The sequence below is a fragment of the Mastigoproctus giganteus genome, chromosome 11, assembly GCF_048544385.1.
Source record: "Mastigoproctus giganteus isolate SK-2022 chromosome 11, ASM4854438v1, whole genome shotgun sequence".
Lineage (NCBI taxonomy): Eukaryota > Metazoa > Arthropoda > Arachnida > Uropygi > Thelyphonidae > Mastigoproctus > Mastigoproctus giganteus.
The window spans coordinates 2,921,708-2,943,871 of NC_143585.1; the positions used below are offsets into that span (position 1 = coordinate 2,921,708).

The following is a 22,164-nucleotide window of genomic DNA, read 5'->3' on the forward strand; positions in this document are numbered from 1 at the left end:
ATTTCTGTTCATTGACATTTTTTTTGGTTGTAAAATTTAAAACAATAAAAAAAGATAAGAAATCAATAACAAAGAACATGACACACACAAATTACAATTAACACAATACATGCAAGTGGGAAATGGAGTAACAAATTTACAAAGCTTAAAAAATAAGATGATTAGAGATGATTATGAAAATTTATTGATGTTTTTTTTATATGATTGAAGATTTCAGTGAAGGAAAATTTATTGATGTTTTTTTTATATGATTGAAGATTTCAGTGAAGGGAAAACACATTTCACTATAATAATGTAAAACCCACAGAATTCCACCTATTGGTATTATCGCAAATGCATTAAGATCGGGTTTACTACCTGTTCATAACAGATTGTACTAATAGAAAAGCCCAAAAAACTGGAAACTGCAAATTGTTTTTCATCTTTTATGGTAGTGACCTCCAGAAATGCGCTTTAGAAAAATATCACAAAGGCATTCAAAATCAATTCTTATAACCGAACATATGATAACAATGAAAGTGTAGTGCGTTTTAATGATTTGAAATTTGATTCTATAAAGTGGATGATTCTACTAACCAGTGATCATGTTGACTGGCACCTACTTATTTCACTTTTCAACGGGCTCACAACTGTCTCTGACCGGACGAAGTGGTCCAGTCGGAGACAATGGGGAAGGGAAATCTCGACCGGATTAACCGACGAAGTGGTCCAGTCAGAGACAACTGGGGAGGGATCTCAAGTGCAGCAGTCTCCTGCCCCAATTAAACAGCATGTTGTCCCGTTTAACTGGAGAGAGTGAAGAAAACCCTGGCTATTTTCTCGATTTGGTTCTGTTCTTTAAGAGATGTCCCAAATAAACAGCTGACCCCAATTAACTGAAATCCGTTGTAATAATAAAGGCTTTTTAATGTGCAACAAGTTAAGTAACAATTAATGTAATAATGTACAGTAATTAAAATTAATAATTTAATAAGTTTTAATTTAATAATTTTAAATTAAAAATTTTAATAATTTAATTAAATACATTAAAATTAATTTACTTCACTTGCTGTACATTAAAAAGCCTTTATTATTATTATAAATTAAACAAAACATTGTTTACTTATGAAACAAAAGTGAATTTTCTAAAAGTGTACTTTATTTTATTTCATCCCTCAAGCTAAAGCTGCTTAGTGCTGGTCCTATATGTACTCACCATATATTTCTTGCCAGTTCACGTGTTAACCATACTTTTGTTTTCCTAGTAAAGTTATGTAGAAAATCTGCCCAAGGCCTTTATGTACCCCACGGTTCTTTACATTGAGGTAGTTGCACTGGTGTTTTACTGTACTAAAACTATTCACCCTCCTAAACCCATAAATTCTAAAAATTCCAATATAGTAACTGTCTGGCTAGAAATTTTTAAAAATTCTAATATAGTAATTGTACTATATTGGAAAGGCCTCCGTAGCCAAGTGGTCAGGAGCGGGAGTGCAGTAGCACACGCTCTTTGAGTAGACCGGGGTTCAAGCCCCTGACTGCTGAATACGGTCGATCTGCCAACCCGCACTGGACCAGCGTGGCAGATTATGGTCCATTTCCCTCAGCATGAATTGTTGAGGAGGCTTCCATATTGCAGTGGGTTGATAATGGCTGCACTTTTTTACTATATTGGAGGCGTTATATTCCAATTATATGGCCTAGTTTTATATTTCTGCAACAACTAAAGCAATAATTCCTATATATATTAGCAAAATTATACATAATGCCAATTGCCTTGCTTTGCAAGGCAATTGACATCATTTTGATATTTCATTATTAGAATATACACCTTAGAATTAAAATAATAGCTATGTAGATACATATATACACACATACTATATTTTCAGTATATTTACACACTAGGTATCTGTCTAAGCTTAAGATCTAATGATCTTAAGCTTATTAATACTGTACAGCATCATTCCAAGCAGATTTATGCCACTTTTTTGATTAATGTTATAGGACCAGATGGCACATTAGGAGCTAATATATGCCTAAGTACATATTAAACTTCACCACCAAATAATTTTCTTAATAAATCCATTCATCTTATATGGATGTTCCTCCATTATTATTATTATCATTCACAAGGAAAGTGAATGGGCTTGTGTACCAGTTGCAGTTATTTCAATATATCAGTACTGATTTAATAACAGAAACTGGTATGCAAAAATGTACTAATTTCTGTTATTTTTCTATATTAAATTTGTAAAATTTTGTGAATTTTGAGCAGTGAATAGGGATAAAAGTATAAGTTAGAAATTTGAGATGATTAATAGTCAAACAGTAATCTTGTAACATTAAATACAAAAAAAAAATGGGATCGGAACACAAAGCCTAATACATAAACAATGCATTAAAAAATACACACACATACATACCTGAGGTGTAATGAAAAAGATTCAGGGGCTGATTTTATATCTTGCAACTGCAGAATCATAGCATGTTGTGATTTGTTGCACTGTGTTTGGTGGTCATCTAACACATAACAGTGAATGAATCACCCATTTAACTAAAATTCTTCTAAATTGGCATTCATTTTAAAACAAATTATTTTACTGAGTAGTGAATTTGCATCAAATTTTGTTTCAAATTACAGAAAATACAACAGAAATATAGAAAATGTTAAAAACAACTTTTGGAGGAAATGTGATGTACAAAGTTCAAAGGGACTACTTGTTCATTAAAGATGATCCTCACTCTGAAACCCAAAAAAAAAAAAAAAAAAAAGATTCAATCACTCATGTTCAGATCTAATCAAGAGTGATTGATGTTTAACTATCAGCAAAAGTTGTTCTAGAGAAATTGAAATTCCTTATGGGAAATGCAATCAATTTTAATACAAGATTTTATTGCCATGCATTTCAGCAAAGTGTGCCTTGCATTCTCACTGATGATCAAAGAGAGCTGTGAGTTCATTCTTGCATGTAAGGAACTCTTTCAACAGGCCTGCTGCTGACTTGCACTGTCTATTCCATTATTACTGGTAATGAATCATGGCTATGACCAGAACGAAGCCAAGTACTCTCAAGCAGAGGCTCAAAAAAGAAAGAAATCTCAATGAAATATAAGTGCTTATTTATTATTTTTTGTTTGACTCAGATGGAGTTGGGAAAAAAAAAAAAAAAGTAAGAATTTATCCTGCATGGCCAAAGAATGAACCAGAAATACAATAACAACAATAAGCAACTCTACAACAACTGTGTGAAAATGCCTGAACACCACACTCCATCACCAACATCACATCCTCCACTGTACTTAATGGATTTAGCTCCCTTTTTTTTTTTTAATTTTCTTTTTTGGTTTCCCAAGCTTAGTCCCCATTGAAAGGTCACAGATTTTTGAAATAACTGGGGAAATTATTCAGAACATGACACAGCAACTGGAAGCAAAATTTCAAAAGAAGCCTATCAAGTATGTTTCCAGAAGTTGAATTAGCACTGGAATCAGCCTATACAGTGTCAAGAGACTGCTCTGAAGGATGCCATTTGAATAGCTGGTAAAGTTCATTTCTCAAATATCAGCCAGTCTCCAAACGTTTCTCATCACACCGTGTGTGTGTGTGTGTGTTTTGGTAGTAGTTGGCGCATCGGCTTCTGTGGCCATAATGCACCTCCCAAGGTTTTTGCAGTACTTTGATCCAAGCCCGAGGCGGGATTCGAACCCGCGACCTTGGGTTGCCAGGCAGGCACTTTACCCACCTGGCTAGCCCAGTCAGCAGTGTGTATGTGTGTGTGTGTCTGTGTGTGTGTGTGTGATTATATTATACAAAATATTTAATATAAAACAAAATTTATATTAATTTTTATATTTTACATGCAAATGTGCAATTTTTGAAGACTGATTTTATAAACTTGAAAATGGAAAAAAAACTAATAATTCATGCAGTCTATTCAAGCATTGATATACTCCAAGCAGAACAAGCTTACTTCAGAAATAATATGGAGTTACAAAAACTGGGCAAAAATTAAAATGTAATTGTTTTTAAACAGTATCATAAATATTAAAAAGCACCTACATTCCATTATTTTATTATGTAATTGTTCATCAGAAAACTTAATATTCATTGGGCTCCATGTTTAAAGTGTTCACTATATGGATATGGACCTTACAAAAAAAAAAAAAAAAAGGCTGTGATTATAAAAAGATTTTTTTCATATTATTATTAATAATCACAACTTTTCCATTTAAAGCATAAAATGAGCATTTTAATTACAATATCAGCATAAAATTATGCTATATTCATTTTAATGAAGAGAATTTTGTAACATAATAAAATACAAAATTAATGTAAAATTAAACTGCAGAAGACTAAAAACAATAACAGACATTACATTCAACAAAAAGTTGCAAATCTCTATATACAAAATGATTTATGATGGAGTTCGGTAGAATCTACTAAATAAGGAAAACTACATCATCAGCAACCATTACTTGGTTAGCATCCATCATTTTTAATAAGGCTAGATCAATCTCCTCACGTTTAAAAGGAGCCTGTTTAACCTCCTTAGCAACAAATTCAACTATTTCTGCTACTGGAAGGGACTGGGTATGTTTCTCCTTAAAAATTTTCATCACAAGTGTACGGAAATATTGTAATCTGAAATAGAAATTAAAATGGATATAAATATTAATTTCAATGTGAATGGAAATATTCTTAGTGAAAGTTAATTTGATCTTTAAATAATTTTTAATAAAACAAGCCACAAGTAAGGAGTAAATCAGTGTTTTTCAAAATTTTTAACTGAAATTCCCACCCATCCCCAACACAAACATTACTACTAATAGTCACACCCATCCACTGAGACATTTTTAATGATAGTGAATCAAACTCATACATAAAGAACTGTGCAGAATGTTGCAAATCAGATACCACTCTTAATTTTCACGCATCATTATAACAAAATGTCATTAAGTGAAGTGTTGTTAATAAAGACATACCTTTCTAAGAGCAAGAGCTGAGAATTTTTGTAAATAGTGTCATCTGACATTTTAGGAAACCAATGTTTACTATTTTCACACAGCCATTAAGGAAACAGAGGTAATACCCTAATACAGAGATAATGCAATACAACAGAGATAATACCCTGCCCTGTGTGTGGTACTCCTCTGTTAGTATAGTGGGAGTAATGTTTAAGATTTGTGGTTTTCAATTTTCTCCATTTTAAAATCACCATAAGGATGGAGAGTGGTTCCTCCTTAATCTTAAAATAGTCACTCATATTATTAATGAGTGCCAGAATCAATTCTCTATTATAGGCAGCTTTTAGGTCAAGGAATATTACTGGGCCCTATTCCAATGCTCTCTTAATCCTAAATAGCATGTTCAACAGGTTGGTATTGGTTGATCTTTTCTTGTTAACTGTATGTAAGTAGGGAAAGGGCTATTCCCAAGGCAATGTTGAATAAGAGATGGGAGTATAGCCTTCTCAAATAACTTGAAAAGAGAGTTGGTCTAAAAGTGATTTAACTTCTTCAAATAGGCCTCTGGGGTTGGGAAAATTCATATTCACAAAAATTACACACGTACACCAACCATTGCTGAAATAATTTACTTTTAATTTACTTTAATACTGTAACAGTATTAAATTGTATTTTATTTTATTAGTATTTTATTAGTTCTATATACATAGAACTAATAAAATAACAAAACTTTTCTTTAAATTAATGTAGAATTAAAATAAAATCTATTTACAATAAATATATAAAAATATAAGAATTTATGAGAAAATAAAAGCGATAAAATAATGAAGCTAAAACCACTAAAATACCAATAAAACAATGAGACTAAAACCGCTAAAATCCCGACACTTTCAGAGGCATCCACCTCCTTTCTCAACAGTAAGATTTTTATGGTACAACACATCCTTAAATAACAGCAGGCTCACGGGCTCTCAATACATGGTTCCACAGGAGCATGGGCAGTATTCTCTTCATGCGCACTGGAACCGGAAATGGCTCGGGAGCGTGCCAGACGGAACCAATCATCCCGTCCGGGAATCACCACCTCAAAGAGGGGATGAATACGAATTCCCCTGTCTCTGTTAATGGTATTGTTCTTAGAAAAACAAATCCGCAAGCTCTCAAGCCGCTTGCAGTCCCAAAACCCATGTGCATGGCCGACGATGACCGCTTCATCCGGGGAGATCTGATGATGCTTTTTTGGGACATCCTTTTTTGGAACAGAAAGAGGACAGCCATAAAAAGAGAAGACAATACCAACGTTGGGCAAGAATTCCTCCACCTCTTCAAGAAAAAGATCGTTGCAAAAACTATAAGGTATTCCCAACAACAGCTGTTGAAGTCATTGGTTTTTCTATTCCACCCAAAAAAGCATTACTATATAATAATATCACTTCTGCATACAACTAAATTTGCACAAAATTAAGTAATTTTTTCAGTGTAAGTTTTCCTCTCTCCCCACCACTTTGTGGTGGGGAGAGAGGAAAACTCTTGCATCTAATTTATAATCCTCCTTAAAACTATATAAATTTTTACAACTTATAACACTTATTTTAATAATTTATTTGTATAACTCAACCATTTGTTATTCTGGGTTTGACTTTAACTAGCACCAGGGGCCTACTGGGATACTACATGGAGACAGTTTGCTTATGGTGACCCACACACACACTCAAGGTAAGTTTTTCTCTTAAAATTTTCAAATAATAGCACGAGCACCGCATTATTGTAATTAGCCTTATATTATTCAAAAATAAAATAGCAATGTTTGTTCTTTAATAATGTGAGTAATCACTAACGGTCATCTCCATATTGTTAATGAGAATTCAATTAATTTAAAATAGTGCAACATTTATCATAAACAGTTCTTTAACAGTATTAGTGATAACAATTGTCTGAGTATTCTGAATAAGATTTTGACCTAATACAAACAAGGAAGAATTAGACAAATTATTAAAGATGAACAGATGTGATGGATAGTTTTTTTTTCTTTTTTTCAAAAAAGTATTTCATAGTTGCAAATGATTGAAGCTTGCTAACTTCCATCAATGTACAATCAATGCTGTACACTTGAAATTGAAATTACCTGAACTCTATCACGACAGAATTTCTTACAAATAAAATAAATAAATAAATAAAAAATTGGTGGCAGTACTTCTGGTCTATTTTCTATTTTTACAGATTTTACAAATAGGTTATTTTTATACAAAAATACATAAAAACAGAAATATCAAAGGCTACATCCTCCAAACTTCTGAGATGTTTTGGAAGTTAAAAATTATTTACTTGGAATTTAAATTTAAAAATTTACATGCAAAGAACCTGTCTGATCCTGTACAACTATTTACCTTCGCTGTGTGTGTTAATTCTGCTTTAAGTGTCTCAAACAACACTGCTCATATTTGAAACTGGATATGTTGGATGATGTGTGGCTGACACTTCTGCCACACATCATTCAACAAAAAATACAAAAAGTAGTTTCTTTCTATGTTTTGTGTTTAATTGTTGTACAAAATGTGTTTTTTGTCTTTATTATTATTATTAATATATTTATTCCTTTATTCATTTGACAATGTGTGCACATATGTAAGTTTAAAATTTCATATTCTTAACAGTTCTCTGAACTTGAAAATAGAAGTGACTATTAGTTTCATTTTCAGACATATTTTGCACAGCATTTTTTAAGTATTTAAATTTTCTTATTAAAAATTACACATAATAAGTACTGCAATCTATTAAGAAAAGAAGCAGTGGGAAAAAAATAATAATAAATAATGTTGAGTGACTGTCAGGTTCCATGCAAATGTGTTTATTGCAAACTGGAACACAACAACCACTGCCAGGTAACTAGCCAGCTCTTTAGTTACTCATCTTGACATCCTCGTTATACTGTTTTTTTGTTAAAGGTATATATGCATTCATGGCTTCTGCAACCCTGCTTTACAGGAAGCCAGAGACAGAGGGAGGGCAAATTACATTACAGTACTTGTCCTCTGTGTGTCTGTATCTTTATTCACTCAGTTAAGAGGGGCCATATATTTAAACTCTCACAGTTCTCTGTCCTAAAATTAAAACTGTTGCTTTTACCTTCCACAACTGCCACATCTCTTCGCTGTCCAACTTAGAACTGCACTTCACTCCTATTATTCGAATGTTGAAATAATAGATTGGGCTAATAATGCTTACCATCTCTCATGGTAAGAAGCCCTCCGTATAGCTGTAGCAGGTTCCACCATCAATTGTAGTGCTCAAACCTGCATACATCCCTATTATGGAGGCTGTCATTTAGCAACGTGATGAGAGGTGCCAACCTAATAACTTTCCTAATGAACAATGCCACAACAATGCTGAGTCTACAGTTAATGTCCTCTTCCATTATTCCTGCTTTCCCTTCTTTCTTTTCTTCACCAAGTGCAGTCTGCAGTTGGATATCTGTATGCATTGCACAAGGCTACCTTTCTGCATTATAGTTGGCCTGCTGTTGTAGGCTTCAATAAGTTGACAAGAAAGCTCTTCGTCTCAAGCTATTTGCCCCATTTGCTTGATTTTATGTTTTTAATCCAACTTTTTATTTTAAAATTTTTAATTAATTTGATTTAGTTTTGTTTTTAACAGTCTAATTTTTAATTATATCTCTTCAATTTTAATTACACATTTTTGTTCCAATAAACTTTTGCTTTTTATTTATATTTTATTTTATTAGCTGTCAGTGGAGGCACTTCACTCCTTTTAAGGATTTCTGTGTATCAATTAAAAATTCTGAAGACCACAGTGAGTTCCCCATCACTTGCTTCACGACATAAGGGGCTAAATAAAATCATCCGTAAAACATTCACACTTGCTCATCCATTCCATCTGAATACAGAACCCCATGTAATACTCTACAATGTTCTGGTCTGTACCCCACCCACTCTCATTTTCCCTTTGTTTCCATCTACACAGATTCTATGTTGGAATTAGCATTAGCAGAGGCAAATGTTTCAAGAAGGCTATGCAGCACCAGCCCAAAAAAAAAAAAAAAAAAAAACCTCTCCCATTTCACCCTCCATTTGTTCTAAATGCCTGTCCAGCTCAGCCTTAAATTTATTTAGGCTATCAACTTCCACAACAAAAGATGGAAGTCTGTTCCACCAATCAACTACCTGCTGGCTAAAGGCAAATTTCTGCATATCTATTCTACAACTGTCTTTCCTCAATTGGAATCTGTGTCCCATCAGGTTCTTAATCTGAGCAAGAGGAAGAATCCCATCATATCATCATTCAGCATGCTCAAGCAATTCATAACCTTATACACGTCAATCAGATCACCTCGCAGGTGACTACTCTCCAGGCACTGCAATTTGCAGAACTTAAGCCTTTCTAGGTAAGAGCACCCCTTTGTTCCACTCACCAATCTTATTGCCCTTCTTTGTACTCGTTCTAGCAACTCTACATCCTTCCTAAAATGAGGCTTCCAGACCTGTACACAGTACTCTAGGTGTGGCCTGACCATTGCCTTGTATAACGGGATAATAGCCTCACTGTCCCTGTTAGCAAAATTCCTATATATCATTGACAAGACTCCATGACCTGCCCTGGCAGTCCGTCTGCACTGTTAGCGAATTTCATATTTGACTGCACAATTACCCCCCAGATTTTTTTCACTTTCTACTTCCTTGAGTGTAGTACCACACACAGTTGGTACTTTTCTCTTCTGTTATTCTGTAGGAATTCTGTACGTTTCTCTTCTGTTATTCTGTAGGAATAACAGAAGAGAAACGTACAGAATTTCATAACCAGTACTTTGCATTTGTCAATGTTAAACTTCAGTTGCCACTTCTCAGCCCATTTTCCCAAGTTATCTAGATCCAGTTGGAGTAGCAAACTGCCTTTACTGTCAGTTAACAACCCTGCCAACCTTTATATCATCTGCAAACGTGGACATTAAACCTCATACACCTTCATCAATATCATTGATAAATATACAAAACAACAATGGGACCAACACCGAACCGTGGGGAACTCCACTAATAACAATTGTCCACGAAGAGCAGTGTCCACTGATTACCCTTCTCTGTTGTCTCTCACTCAACCATCCCTTTATCCATTGTAGCAACTTACCCTTAATGCCATACCTCTCCAGTTTGTACAGCAGTCTTCCATGTGCAACAGTATCAAAATCTTTCCTGAAATTCAAGTATATGATATCAAAATTATTTTTTGCATAATTTCCTTTGTGACCACATCATAGTATCCAATCAAATTGGCCAGACAAGACCTCCCTTTAACAAACCCATGCTGTGAATTAACTATTACTGCAGTCTTGTCTAGATGATCCTGAAATGCTTCTTTAACCAGTGATTCCTTTTATTTTCCCCAGAACACAAGTTAAACTAACAGGTCTATAGTAACTTGTGTCACCTTTTGAACCCCCTTTATGAATTGGTGATACATGGGGACCTCCCCCTGAGTCCAAGCAAGCTCTCATAATTATGGCTAAGGGTTTCCTTACTTCCTTTGCTGCCTCCTTTAATATAACTGGATAGATCCTGTGCACCCCAGGTGCCTTCCTTATGTTTAACTTCAACAATTTCTCCTCCACTTTGCTCTCAGTTATTTCAAAATCACTTAGCTGTTAGGGTTTGATCAACTTCTGGCATTCCCCTCATTGAATAACTCCTCATGTGTGAATTTTGATGCAAAATACTCATTCAGTTTATCAGCTACCTGAGCATGATCATCAATAGTCAACCTATCTATGCTAAGTGTTCCAATCTGATTCATCCCTTTCCTTCTAGAGTTTACCTAAGCAAAGAACTCTGCTGTTTTTCTTTGCATCCTTTGCCAAAGATTTCTCGTAATCTGCCTTCGCCTGCCTAACTTTCTTTGTGACTTGATTACAGACTAGTTTATATATGCCATAGACTTCTGTGTCACCTGATACTTTATGTGCATCCCATACATTTTTCTTCTCTGCCACAAGCCTCATTAATTCATCTGACAACCATTTAGGGCTGAACCTTGAACAGTATTTCTTAGTTGGAATGAAAAGCCTAGTAACCTCCAAGATTAAGTCCCTGAAGGTTTCCCATTTAGAAGTCAACATTGGTAACCTCATCAGTTGATCCCACTATATAGAATTTAAAAACTGTCTGAGACTCCCTTTATGAAAGCAAAAGCCCTTCCCTTTAGCCTTGATGGTAGTTACATCTTTAAGTATTTCCCACATCAGTACATTGTGATCACTGTTACCCAGTGGTTCCTTTAACTGCACATTCTTAATCTGATTAATTCTTGATTAATCAGATCAAATTCTTAATGAATTTGATCTGATTATCACCAGTGATAATCAGATCAAGAGTATTACTCCCTCTGGTTGCCTCTCGAACATGTTGCTGAAGAGAACAGTATTCCAATAAATCCACAAAAGTCTTGCTAGTGTGCGAGTGACCAATCCACAAGTTCCAGTCAATATCTGGAAAGTTAAAATCCCCCATTATAAGACATTCTGATTTACCGGCCCACTCTCTTTCTCTGCACAATTGCTCATTATACTCAACAGATTCATTAGGACTATAACACACACCTACTCTCATTTTTCCTTTCCCAGTGCTTATGTTACACCAAAAAGACTCAACATTGCATTGTCCACCAACATCAATTGGATGCACTTTCTTAGATTTTATGTGTTTCTTAACTAACAGCATAACCCCTCCTCCCTTCCTGTCTTGTCTATCCTTTCTGTACACACTACTCCCCAAATTCCAATTCTGCACTGCATATGTCTGTACCATGTCTCTGATATCCCAAGAATATCTGCCTTTGATGTCTTGACTAGCACTTCAAGCTCATCAAATTTATTAACTATACTCCTAGCATTGGTGTACATACAAGTATACATGCACCTGTTTCTACTCCTAGTTACTCTAACACAGCCCATGTATTTATTTGTTCCACTATGACTCCCGGCAGTCATGGAAATCTCCATTGCCTCTGCCTGCGGCCACTGTTAACCTTTTAGTCTGTGTATCCCCCTCAAGCTAGCAGTTTTCCGACCCACCTAAACTGCCTCGATAGTATCAGCAAATATTCTTGCACCCTCTCTATTTAAGTGTACCCCATCCCTATAGAAGCAGTCTCTCCTGTTAACTGGAGGGAGTATATGATGACAGCCTTGTCAATCAATTCTACCCCTTGAGCCTTGCACAATCTCTCCGAAATGATTGACAAGGCTCTCATCATATACTCCTTCCTATCATGTCTGGGCAGAATTGCAGACACTTTCACTTTCAACTCTAACTCGCAACTTTTTTTCAACATTGACCTGTACTTGTTGAATAGATTTCTTAATGTCATTAGTTCCAACGTGAAAAAACAATATCACCTTTTGTTCCCTTAAAAGATGATACATGCTCGACAACGTCATCAACATTTGCCCCTGGCAGACACACCCTGGTCCTGTTCCACCTATCCTTCTTGCATAGTACATTTTATATTACCCGTGTGGGTTCCAAGTATGGAAATGTTTCTATTGTGCTTAGGCTGCATTTAGCAATAATAATGTCAAATAATGCAAGAAAGCTTATACAGCATTAGCCAAAAAAAAAAAATCCCACCTCATCTCTCAAACACCCTCTAATAATATGTTAGATTATTAATATGTTAATATGCCTCTCTAATTCTTCTTTATATTTATTCGGACTACCTACTTTTACAACTCCAGATGATAGTTTGATAAGAAACATCACACCCTCCTACATTACCTATCTTTCCTAGACATGTTATAATTTCACTATAGTACCTATAGCAAAAGAAAGGAAGGGTGGATGTGATGTTATATACAGGATGACTTTTGCGTAACATCAAGTTTCTGTTAGTCTCATTATGTGAGTGTTAGTTGTCTTAATTCAGATGTTCAAATGTGCTCATTTCATTGATAATACTTGTGACATTCCTGAAAAAGCTACAAAACGATGATGACATTCTTATTGATTCAGATGTAATCAAAGAGGAAAGTGTTAGAACGTGTTACCAAACAGTGAAGATTATTTTGGGGGAAAGTAAGAAATGTGACTGAGACATGAGGCCATATATCAAATAATAGTGACATACGATATAAAGAAGGAAGCTTATATAGTATCAGTCAAAATCTCCATCTCCCTCTAAAGTGTCTAATCTTTCCTTAAATTTATTCAAGCTATCTTCCTCCAAAACACCACATGGAAGCCTACAACCACCTTTTTCAATTTATATTTATGTCCAAGAAAGAGCAAGGAGGCCATCAATCCATCTGAACTCCAAAATATCTCAATCAGATCTCCTTGCAAGAGCTCAACTCCAAGACACTGCAATCTACAGAACTGAAGTCCTGGGTAAGAGTACCCTCTTGTTCTCACATTGCTCTCCTCTGCACTTAAACACATCCACATCCCTCCTAAATGAGGATTCCAAACCTGTAAGCAATATTCAAGATACAACCCAACTGCTGTCCTATAAAGCTAGACAATCACCTCTCCTTGTCCCTGTTAGCAAGTCTCCTGTATATAATCAACAGAATCCCATAAGCTGTCCCAGCAGCCTGTTGATACAGCCCAGAGAATGTAAACAAGAATAAACTGGAATAGCAATTAAGGGAGGGGGAAAATGGAGGAGAAGAGGGAAGTGAAGAAAAAGGGAAAATAGAGAAGTCCAAATTAAATTACACAAATCCAAAAGTTGCTTCAATACTGAAATTTTTTCATTATGAGGAACTAGAAAAATATTTTTGTTTTAGCATTATAAAACTTACAAATACAACACTGAATCAACAGAAAATTTCTGATTTCTTCAAAAAAGACTATAATTGGAAAGGTCTGTGTCTGTCTGCATATAATTAACTTTTAGTTATTTATTTAACATATTAATATTCATTGCTTAAAATATTATGTCCTATTTGATTTAACTATTTATATTTTCAAGTTTGCTTTGCATATAAAAATTTTCTTAAAAGCTTCTTTTTGTTTTAATTATATCTATGTCCTAATCCCCCCATATAAATTAACATATCTTGCTGGACTGTGGATAGTTTATTTTGATGAAGTAAAACTTGAAAATATGTAAAGATGATTAAAGATAATTAAAAGATCACATTTGATAATTTGAACTTTTCATTTATTTGTGTTACTCTTCCCCCTTATCAGTCCAAATTACTGAGGTTTTATTCTATTAACACACACAGGAAACCAGAATGCAACATATCAGCTACCCATCTGTTTGTCCCATCTAAATGAGTACATTTAAACTACAAAAAAATAATAATAAAATAATAATTAAATTAGCTATTCTTGCAGGTTAAATTTTATAAATATGAGTGAATGTCAGGTCATCTGTGTAAACTAACACTACAGTGACCAAATGAATGTTGTGATTAGTACTTAAAAAAAAAAAATGTAATACCTTAGTAGTTGTTATATTTAGGTGGCACCTGTGTCATGTCTGCCTTTAGAATGATGAATGTAAGATGACAAACGTGTGAGAGGGCTGTTATTCATTCTGCCCCTAAATATATATATAAAAAAAAGCAGCGCATGACTGCATAAATGTAAGTATGACAGGTATGCATGTAGAGTGTGCGTTGTTCTAACACGCCCCCCCTAATTTGTTTCAGTGGGGGCAACCTATTAGGAAATCCCCCTGCTGTACTGACACAGTGCCCTCTGATCCGAGGCATGACATGGGATTGCTGACACTGGTTTCAGTTGGCCTGACCAGTGTGGATTACTAACACAGCAGCACTGCATGTCCAGTGTGCAATCTCCTTCCCCACATAGAGTACCCTGGCTCTATGACTTTATGTTGCTCCAATCCATTTCCCTTCCCCACTTCCAAACCCAACCTTTTCACCTGATGAACTCTACCACTACAAATCTTTCTCTCTCTGCTCTTAACAGTCTCCCCTGTGAAGGATGGGCTCCTCCCACAGGGATGCCCCTCTAGCCCTTTAACTTCCTGTTCCCAGGTCTTCCTGTCATCCTCCTTTATCTTCATCTGTTCTTCCTCTCCTCATCTGTCTTCCTCCCTTTTTCGCTTTCCAGAGTTTTTTTTTTTTTCTTCTTCTGGGACCCTCCCTGGCAAGCTCAGGCATCACCCAAGGTTCACTGCCACCAGAGACCTTTCTATTCCCTACTATACCTGGCCTACCTCCTTGGGGCAGTGGATGGGCAATGTGGGGTCCCGCTAGGGCCCTGTGGCTAAATGTCCAGAGGAACAACAGATCAGCACAACTCAAAACTAAAACTCACACTATCTCAGGCGTTTACAGAGTTTCTACTGACACAGAGCATACAAATGTGGAGTTGGGGGCTCCCAATGCCGCTTGTTAATCAACACTATACTACACTGTTCCCATTTATTTCTGAATTGACACAAGTTGCATATTACTTCTATATAAGCACATTAAATTTGATGCAACATGGTATTTTCTCTCATCTATGAATGATTTATTTCAAGGAATTTAAGGAATAAATATAGTACCAGGTTTTTCCGTTAAGAGGCCCATGGGCTTGTATTTGGTTTTTGCATTTTTAAGGTTCTCATGTTGTCCCTAAATAGAAGCCCATGAGCTTCTTAACGGAAACAGGTTTATTTTGAAATAATATTTATTTGATTAATGAAAGGTTATTTTTATTTTAATTATTGCAACAATAGAACAGTATGAAATTAAAAATTATTCTTATTATCTTAAAAAATATAAATATATAAGACAAATAATAATTGCAAGAAGAGAATTATTTATATTAGTAATTTTCATTCAGAACCTGTTGTATCAGAGCAATTCGAGTTGTCCATGATGAGTTATTTTACGTGATCTAATCCGATGTCTCCTGGTCCATCCAAATAAGAACTTGTTGCTTACTTTAAAAGCCGGTGGTATTTTAAGGCCAAATTCTGGTGAGAAAATATAGTTTTGCAATGTGTTATAGGTAACTGATCGGTGGTTATTTCGTTCCTTTTTGAAAAATTCAAATAGTTTTTTTCTCAATTTCGGGATAAAACGCCTTCTTCCTGCACCCTCAAGACGTTTGTGTTTACGTTTTTTAACCAGCTTCAATAATTCTGCTTCTTGTTGCAACCAACGGCGAAGATTTTTCCTGTCAATGCGATGTTGTTGCGATATCGAATTTTGACTTTCCCCTGCTTTTAAACGTGTCACAAACTGTAGTTTTTCCTGGATAGTATACGATTTTCGTTTACTAGACTTTTTATTTTTCATTTTTAGGGTTAAATATTCTGACAACGAGTAAAGACGCGCAGTTCACATCTATTGCAATGACATCTCGGGCATGCGCAGAGTGCCAATATACGGTATGTTACGAGAAAGTGCGATATTATTCGTCCCCAATAAAAGCCCATGGGCTTCTATTTGGAAAACAAAATCCTAATATAGGCCCAGATGGGCCTATATTTGGGTGGGCCTCTTAACGGAAAAACCCGGTACTTGAAATAATAAATATTCCTGAAAGCTTTCACCGAGGAACAGTTACTGTTATTTGTAAAAAAAAAAGACAGCAAACAATAAAAAATTTTGATCTACAGAAATCCAAGTCCAATATAAAGAGGCATCTGCCTTCTCAGTCCAATCCATATACTGTCCTTGGGTATTACAGATTCAATAACCTTCTTTAAGGCTAACATTTGTAGTTTTTTAAACATCTTTAAAAATGCTATTTTCTTTTTCCATTTCAATTTTAGTTCTTACCTTTCCTCTGAAATTTCTAGTTTCTTTCCAGAACCATCCCCTCTTGAAACTGATTCATCTTTAGAAAGAGGTGCCACAGCTTTTGGAATGCTCGAAAGTTTGCGCTGGCCATCTTCTGAAAAGAAATACACTCATAAGAAATTATACCATTTATTATAATGAAACAGCAAACAGATAACTAGTGACCAACAAAATATTTTATGTCATTAAAGGTTGACATTTATGAACATATTAACATCACACCAATTTGTTATACAATAACAAGCAACTGGTTATGAGGAAACAGTCATACCTATAAAAAATACAAAGATTATACAACCTTTGTATTTCCATAAGTGTGACCTACGGAAAACAAAGTACAGGTAGCCCTCGATTTACGCTGGGATTAGGTTCCTGGGGGGACAGGCGCAAATCGAATCGGTACAAATGGAATCCTTTATATCATGGAGTCAGTGGGAAATCACAGGGTTAGGTTCTGGGCACCAAAAATTTTACCTACCCTTTTCAATACTGGTATATTTAAAGAAAAGAAATAAACTTTTTTAATTAAAGAAAGTGTTTTATTTTTAACCTCCATAAATACAGTATGTACATGTAAATAAAAAATAAATTAATTACATACTTAAAACAATTTTACAGTGGTGTAATGTCAAAGTTTTAGTTGGCTCTTGAAGGTCCTGGTTGAGGATCTGCTGTTGACGGCCCTGATTGAAAAGATTGCCTTTTTTGAAGAAAGGATCAAGTGTTGATTGCCTGGATTTCGACTGCCTGGTGTAGAGCGAGCAACACTACACCTGCAAAGATCCTTTGTAGATCACTGGTCTTCATAATTTTTGGAGGAGAGTCTTCTTCTGTCTCTTCCTCCTGCTGTTGGCTAAGTTTTGCAGCTAACTCTTCAAGGTCTTCCTTTGAAAGAGTCTCTGCATGACTCTTCAAGAGCTCAGTTACATCTTCAACTGTAACTTCTAACCCTGCCCCTTGTGCCAGCCTGCTGATGTCTTCTACAACATTCTGTTGTGGCTTGAATCCTCCGAAGTCATGCATGGGGTCTGGGAGAGGTTTACGCCACACTCCATTTAGACAATTGACAGTCACTTCTTGCCAGGCTGTGTTAATGTGATTGATACCCTTTAAGATATCAAACGATTGCCAGTATTCTCTAATGGTAATGTTGGACACATCCAAAGCCTTCACCATTTCTGTAAATGTTTGCCGCAGGTAATAAGCTTTAAAGGCAGCTATTACCTCCTGGTCCATTGGTTGCAAAACTGATGTTGTATTAGGGGGCATGCAGACAACATTAACTTTACGAGGTGTTCTGACTTCACCCAGATTTGTAGGATGTCCAGGGGCATTGTCCAAAAGAAGAATAGCCTTGGTTGGAAAATTTTTGTCATTGCAGAATTTGAGAACAGCAGGGCAAAAATAGTTGGTGTACCAATCTAAGAAGATGTCCTGTGTCACCCAAGCCTTCTTGTTTGACTTCCAGTACACAGGTAACATGGTGTTTCTGAATGGTACACCAACATTGGCTTCAATTTTAAATTGCCTGACACATTTGCTCCCAACAAAAGTGTCAGCCTGTCTTTTGATGCTTTAAATCCAGGAGCCAACCTTTCTTCATGGGCAATAAAGGTTCTTGAGGGCAATTTTTTCCAATAAAGGCCGGTTTCATCAACATTGAAGATGAGATCTGAAGGGTAATTACCCTCCTGTACTATGGCCTGAAACTCTGCAGGGAATGCGGCAGCTGCCTCAACATCTGCACTTGCTGCCTCGCCAGTAATTTTCACACTTCTGCATTTAGTTCTTGCTTTAAATCTCATGAACCCTCCCTTGCTAGCCAAAAATATTTCATTGCACTGACCTTTCTTCTTTAAGTCTTCAAAAATTGACTTAGCCTTTTCAGTTATTACAGCTTGGGTAGAGGGAATGTTTTTTTGGTTTAAATCATCGACCCAAATTGTCAGCAATTGCTCCATTTTTTCCAAAAGCTTATTTCTGCTGTAACTAACTTGTGTAGCACTTACTCTTGTAGTACTTTGAATTGATTCTTTTATTTTATCAGCATTCTTCATAATTGTAGTAACAGTCGATGTAGACATATTCATAGCCCTACACACATTAGGGTGGCTTTCACCAGCTTCCATCCTCCAAATAAGCTCCATCTTATTTTCCAAAGTAATAGATGGATGTGCCTTTTTCAAGCTTTCATTTTCAATAGTATTCATTGAATTTCTTTTACCAGACATGGTGTCTCTTTATTCTAATTAAATTAAAAACTTAACACAACTGGCAAGAGCTGCACACTGCTATTAATGATTATGCATTTAACTTATTAATAGCACAATTAGTAATAAATTTCCAACACGTGTACAAGGTGCAAACACCCAACTGAATGCTTTGCCTCCCACTTCCACAAGTAGCTACTCTGAGAGCGGGAAATTTTCTCGTCTCTGATACGGATGCGCTAATTGCTGATTAGTTCAATTGTTCTTGATCACGTGAACAGTGCATGATACATAGTACAGTACAATGCCATTAAATTTCGTCTGATGATTTTAAACTTTCAATTTATAAAAAAATTGAAAAAATAAATAAATAAAAATGGCCTTGTGGTTAGTGACCAGCGCAAATTGGACTGGCACAAAACGAGGGCAAGTAAATAGAATAGTTATAACAAATATTCTACAAATCAGTATTACAGCTTGTAGTTTCATTTTAATCTATTTTGGCATTAAAAATATCAAAAATAATGAGACAATGTTATTTGCATATACCATTAGAGATGGTGTTATATCCCACTAGGTCCCCCCTCCCTATGTTTGTGGTGCCTGTGTGAATTATGCTGTCAGCACATACCTCGAGTCAGTCTAAGAAATGCAATAAAAACAAACAGAAATGATAAATTTCTCTGATTAAAAACAAATAAAATTATTTGTAGAGTGCAATTAATAAAAATATCTGATATATGGTTAGTAAGAAACAAGTCATCATTTAATTTAGCATTAGCATTAGCATTAGTAGAGGCATATGATGCAAGAAAGCAAGCTTATTCAGCATCAGCCAAAAAAAAAAAAAAAAAAAACCCTCTCCCATTTCACCCCTCCGTTCGTTCAAAATACCTGTCCAGTTGAGCTTTAAATTTCTTTGGGCTATCAACTTCAACAACAAGTGATGGAAGTTGGTTCCACCAACCAACCACCCGCTGGCCAAAGGCAAATTTCCGCACATCTATCCGACATCCGTCCTTCCTCAATTTGAATTTATGCCCTCTGAGGTGATTATTCTGAGAAAGATGAAGAATCCCATTGGCATTGAGCATGCTCAAACCATTCAAAGCCTTATACACCTCTATCAGATCACCTCGCCGGTGCCTAGTCTCCAGACTCTGTAATTTGCAAAACTTAAGCCTTTCTTCGTAAGAGCAACCCTTTGTTCCATTTACTAATCTTGTTGCCCTTCTCTGTACCCGTTCCAGCAGCTCTACATCCTTCTTGAAATGAGGCCTCCAGACCTGTATACAGTACTCAAGATGTGGCCTAACCATTGCCTTATACAAGGGAATAATCACCTCCTTATCCCTGCTAGAAAAATTCCTGTATATCATTGACAAGACACCATGAGCTACTCTTGCAGCTCGTCTGCACTGCTCAGAGAACTTCATATCTGCCTGCACAATTACCCCCAGGTCCTTTTCATTCTCCACCACTGTCAGTGTAGTTCCGCAGAGTTGATACGTTGCTCTGGGGTTACTGTTTCCCATATGTAGTACTTTACATTTGTCAATGTTAAACTTCATTTGCCACCTCTCAGCCCATCTGTTCAACCTTTCCAGATCCTGTTGCAGCAGCATAGCGTCAGTAGTGTCCTTAACGACCCTGCCAACCTTTGTATCATCTGCAAACTTGGACATTAAACTTAATATCCCATCATCAATATCATTCATAAACACCGAAAACAACAACGGACCCAACACTGAACCTTGAGGAACTCCACTAATAACATTAGTCCACGTTGAGCAGTGTCCATTGATTACCACTCTCTGTCTTCTGCCACTCAACCAACCCCTTATCCATAGCAGCAATTTGCCTCCAATGCCACACTGCTCCAATTTGTGCAGCAGTCTTCCATGTGCAACAGTATCAAAAGCCTTTCTAAGATCCAAATATATAATATCAAAGTTATTCCCTGCATCCAGTTCTTTTGTGACTACATCATAGTATCCAATCAAATTGGTCAGGCAAGACCTGCCCTTAACAAAACCATGCTGCGTCTGAGCTATAACTGAATTCTTGTCTAGATGATCCTGCAGTGCTTCTTTAACCAGTGCCTCCATTAATTTACCTGGAACATAAGTTAAACTAACAGGTCTATAATTACTTGTGTCAGCCTTTGATCCTCCTTTGTGAATTGGGGTTACATTTGCACATCTCCAGTCTATGGGTACCTCCCCTGAGTCCAAAGAAGCTCTCATAATTATGGCTAGGGGTTTGCATACTTCCTTTGCTGCCTCCTTTAATATAACTGGATAGATCCCATCCACCCCAGGTGCCTTTTTTATGTTTATCCTCAACAATCTCTCCTCCACTTTCCTCTCAGTTATTACAAAATCATCCAGCTCACTGCCAATGTTTACTTTACCTACATCATTCTCCTTCCTGAATAACTCCTCATGCGTGAATGTAGATGCAAAATACTCGTTTAGATTGTTAGCCACCTGAGCAGGATCCTCAACTGTTGAACCATCAATATCCAGTGGACCAATCTGATTCATCCCTTTCCTTCTCGAGTTCAAGTATGTAAAGAACTCCTTTCTGTTTTTCTTTGCATCCTTTGCCAAGGATTTTTCGTAGTCTGCCTTTGCCTGCCTAATCTCCTTTGTGACTTGGTTACAGACCAACTTATATCTATCATAGGCTTCCATGTCACCCATTAATTTGTATGTATCCCATGCATTTTTCTTCTCTGCCACATGTCTCATTAGTCCATCTGACAACCATTTAGGCCTAAACCTTGAACAATATTTCTTAGTTGGTATGTAAAGCCTGGTAGCCACCAATATTAGTTCCTTGAATGCTTCCCATTTTGAGTTTGTTGTTGGTAACATCATCAGTTCGTCCCACTGTATAGAATTTAAATACTGTCTCAGACCATCATAGTCGCCTTTACGAAAACAAAAACCCTTCCCTTTACCTCTGATGGTAGTTACCTCCTTGAGTAAATCCCACTTCAACACACTGTGATCACTGCCACCTAGTGGTTCATTTATCTGCAGGTTCTTAATGCATGAAGAATCACTACTGATAATCAGATCAAGAGTATTGCTCCCTCTTGTTGCCTCACGAACATGCTGATGTAGAAAACAATCATCCAATAAATCCACAAAAGCCTTGCTAGTGTGCGAGTGACCAACCCACAAATTCCAGTCAATATCTGGGAAATTAAAATCCCTCATTATAAGA

The 22,164-nt window shown here is 36.1% G+C and overlaps 1 protein-coding gene across 2 annotated transcripts in view; it reads right to left on the minus strand.

Annotated features, from left to right (window-relative positions):
- Positions 1 to 4,419: 4,419 nt before the first annotated feature.
- The window catches only part of Mcm3 (minichromosome maintenance 3), a 180,250-nt gene continuing 162,505 nt past the window's right edge, over positions 4,420 to 22,164 (minus strand). Inside the window, exons 17-18 of one of the 2 annotated variants that reach the window (XM_090385070.1) lie at positions 16,700 to 16,811; positions 4,420 to 4,621 (exon numbers count right to left, since the gene is read on the minus strand). In XM_090385070.1, coding sequence (XP_090241196.1) covers positions 4,420 to 4,621; positions 16,700 to 16,811 — 314 coding nt within the window. Of the gene's footprint in view, positions 4,622 to 16,699; positions 16,815 to 22,164 lie in introns of both variants that reach the window. The other variant, XM_090385069.1, reaches the window with a different exon arrangement.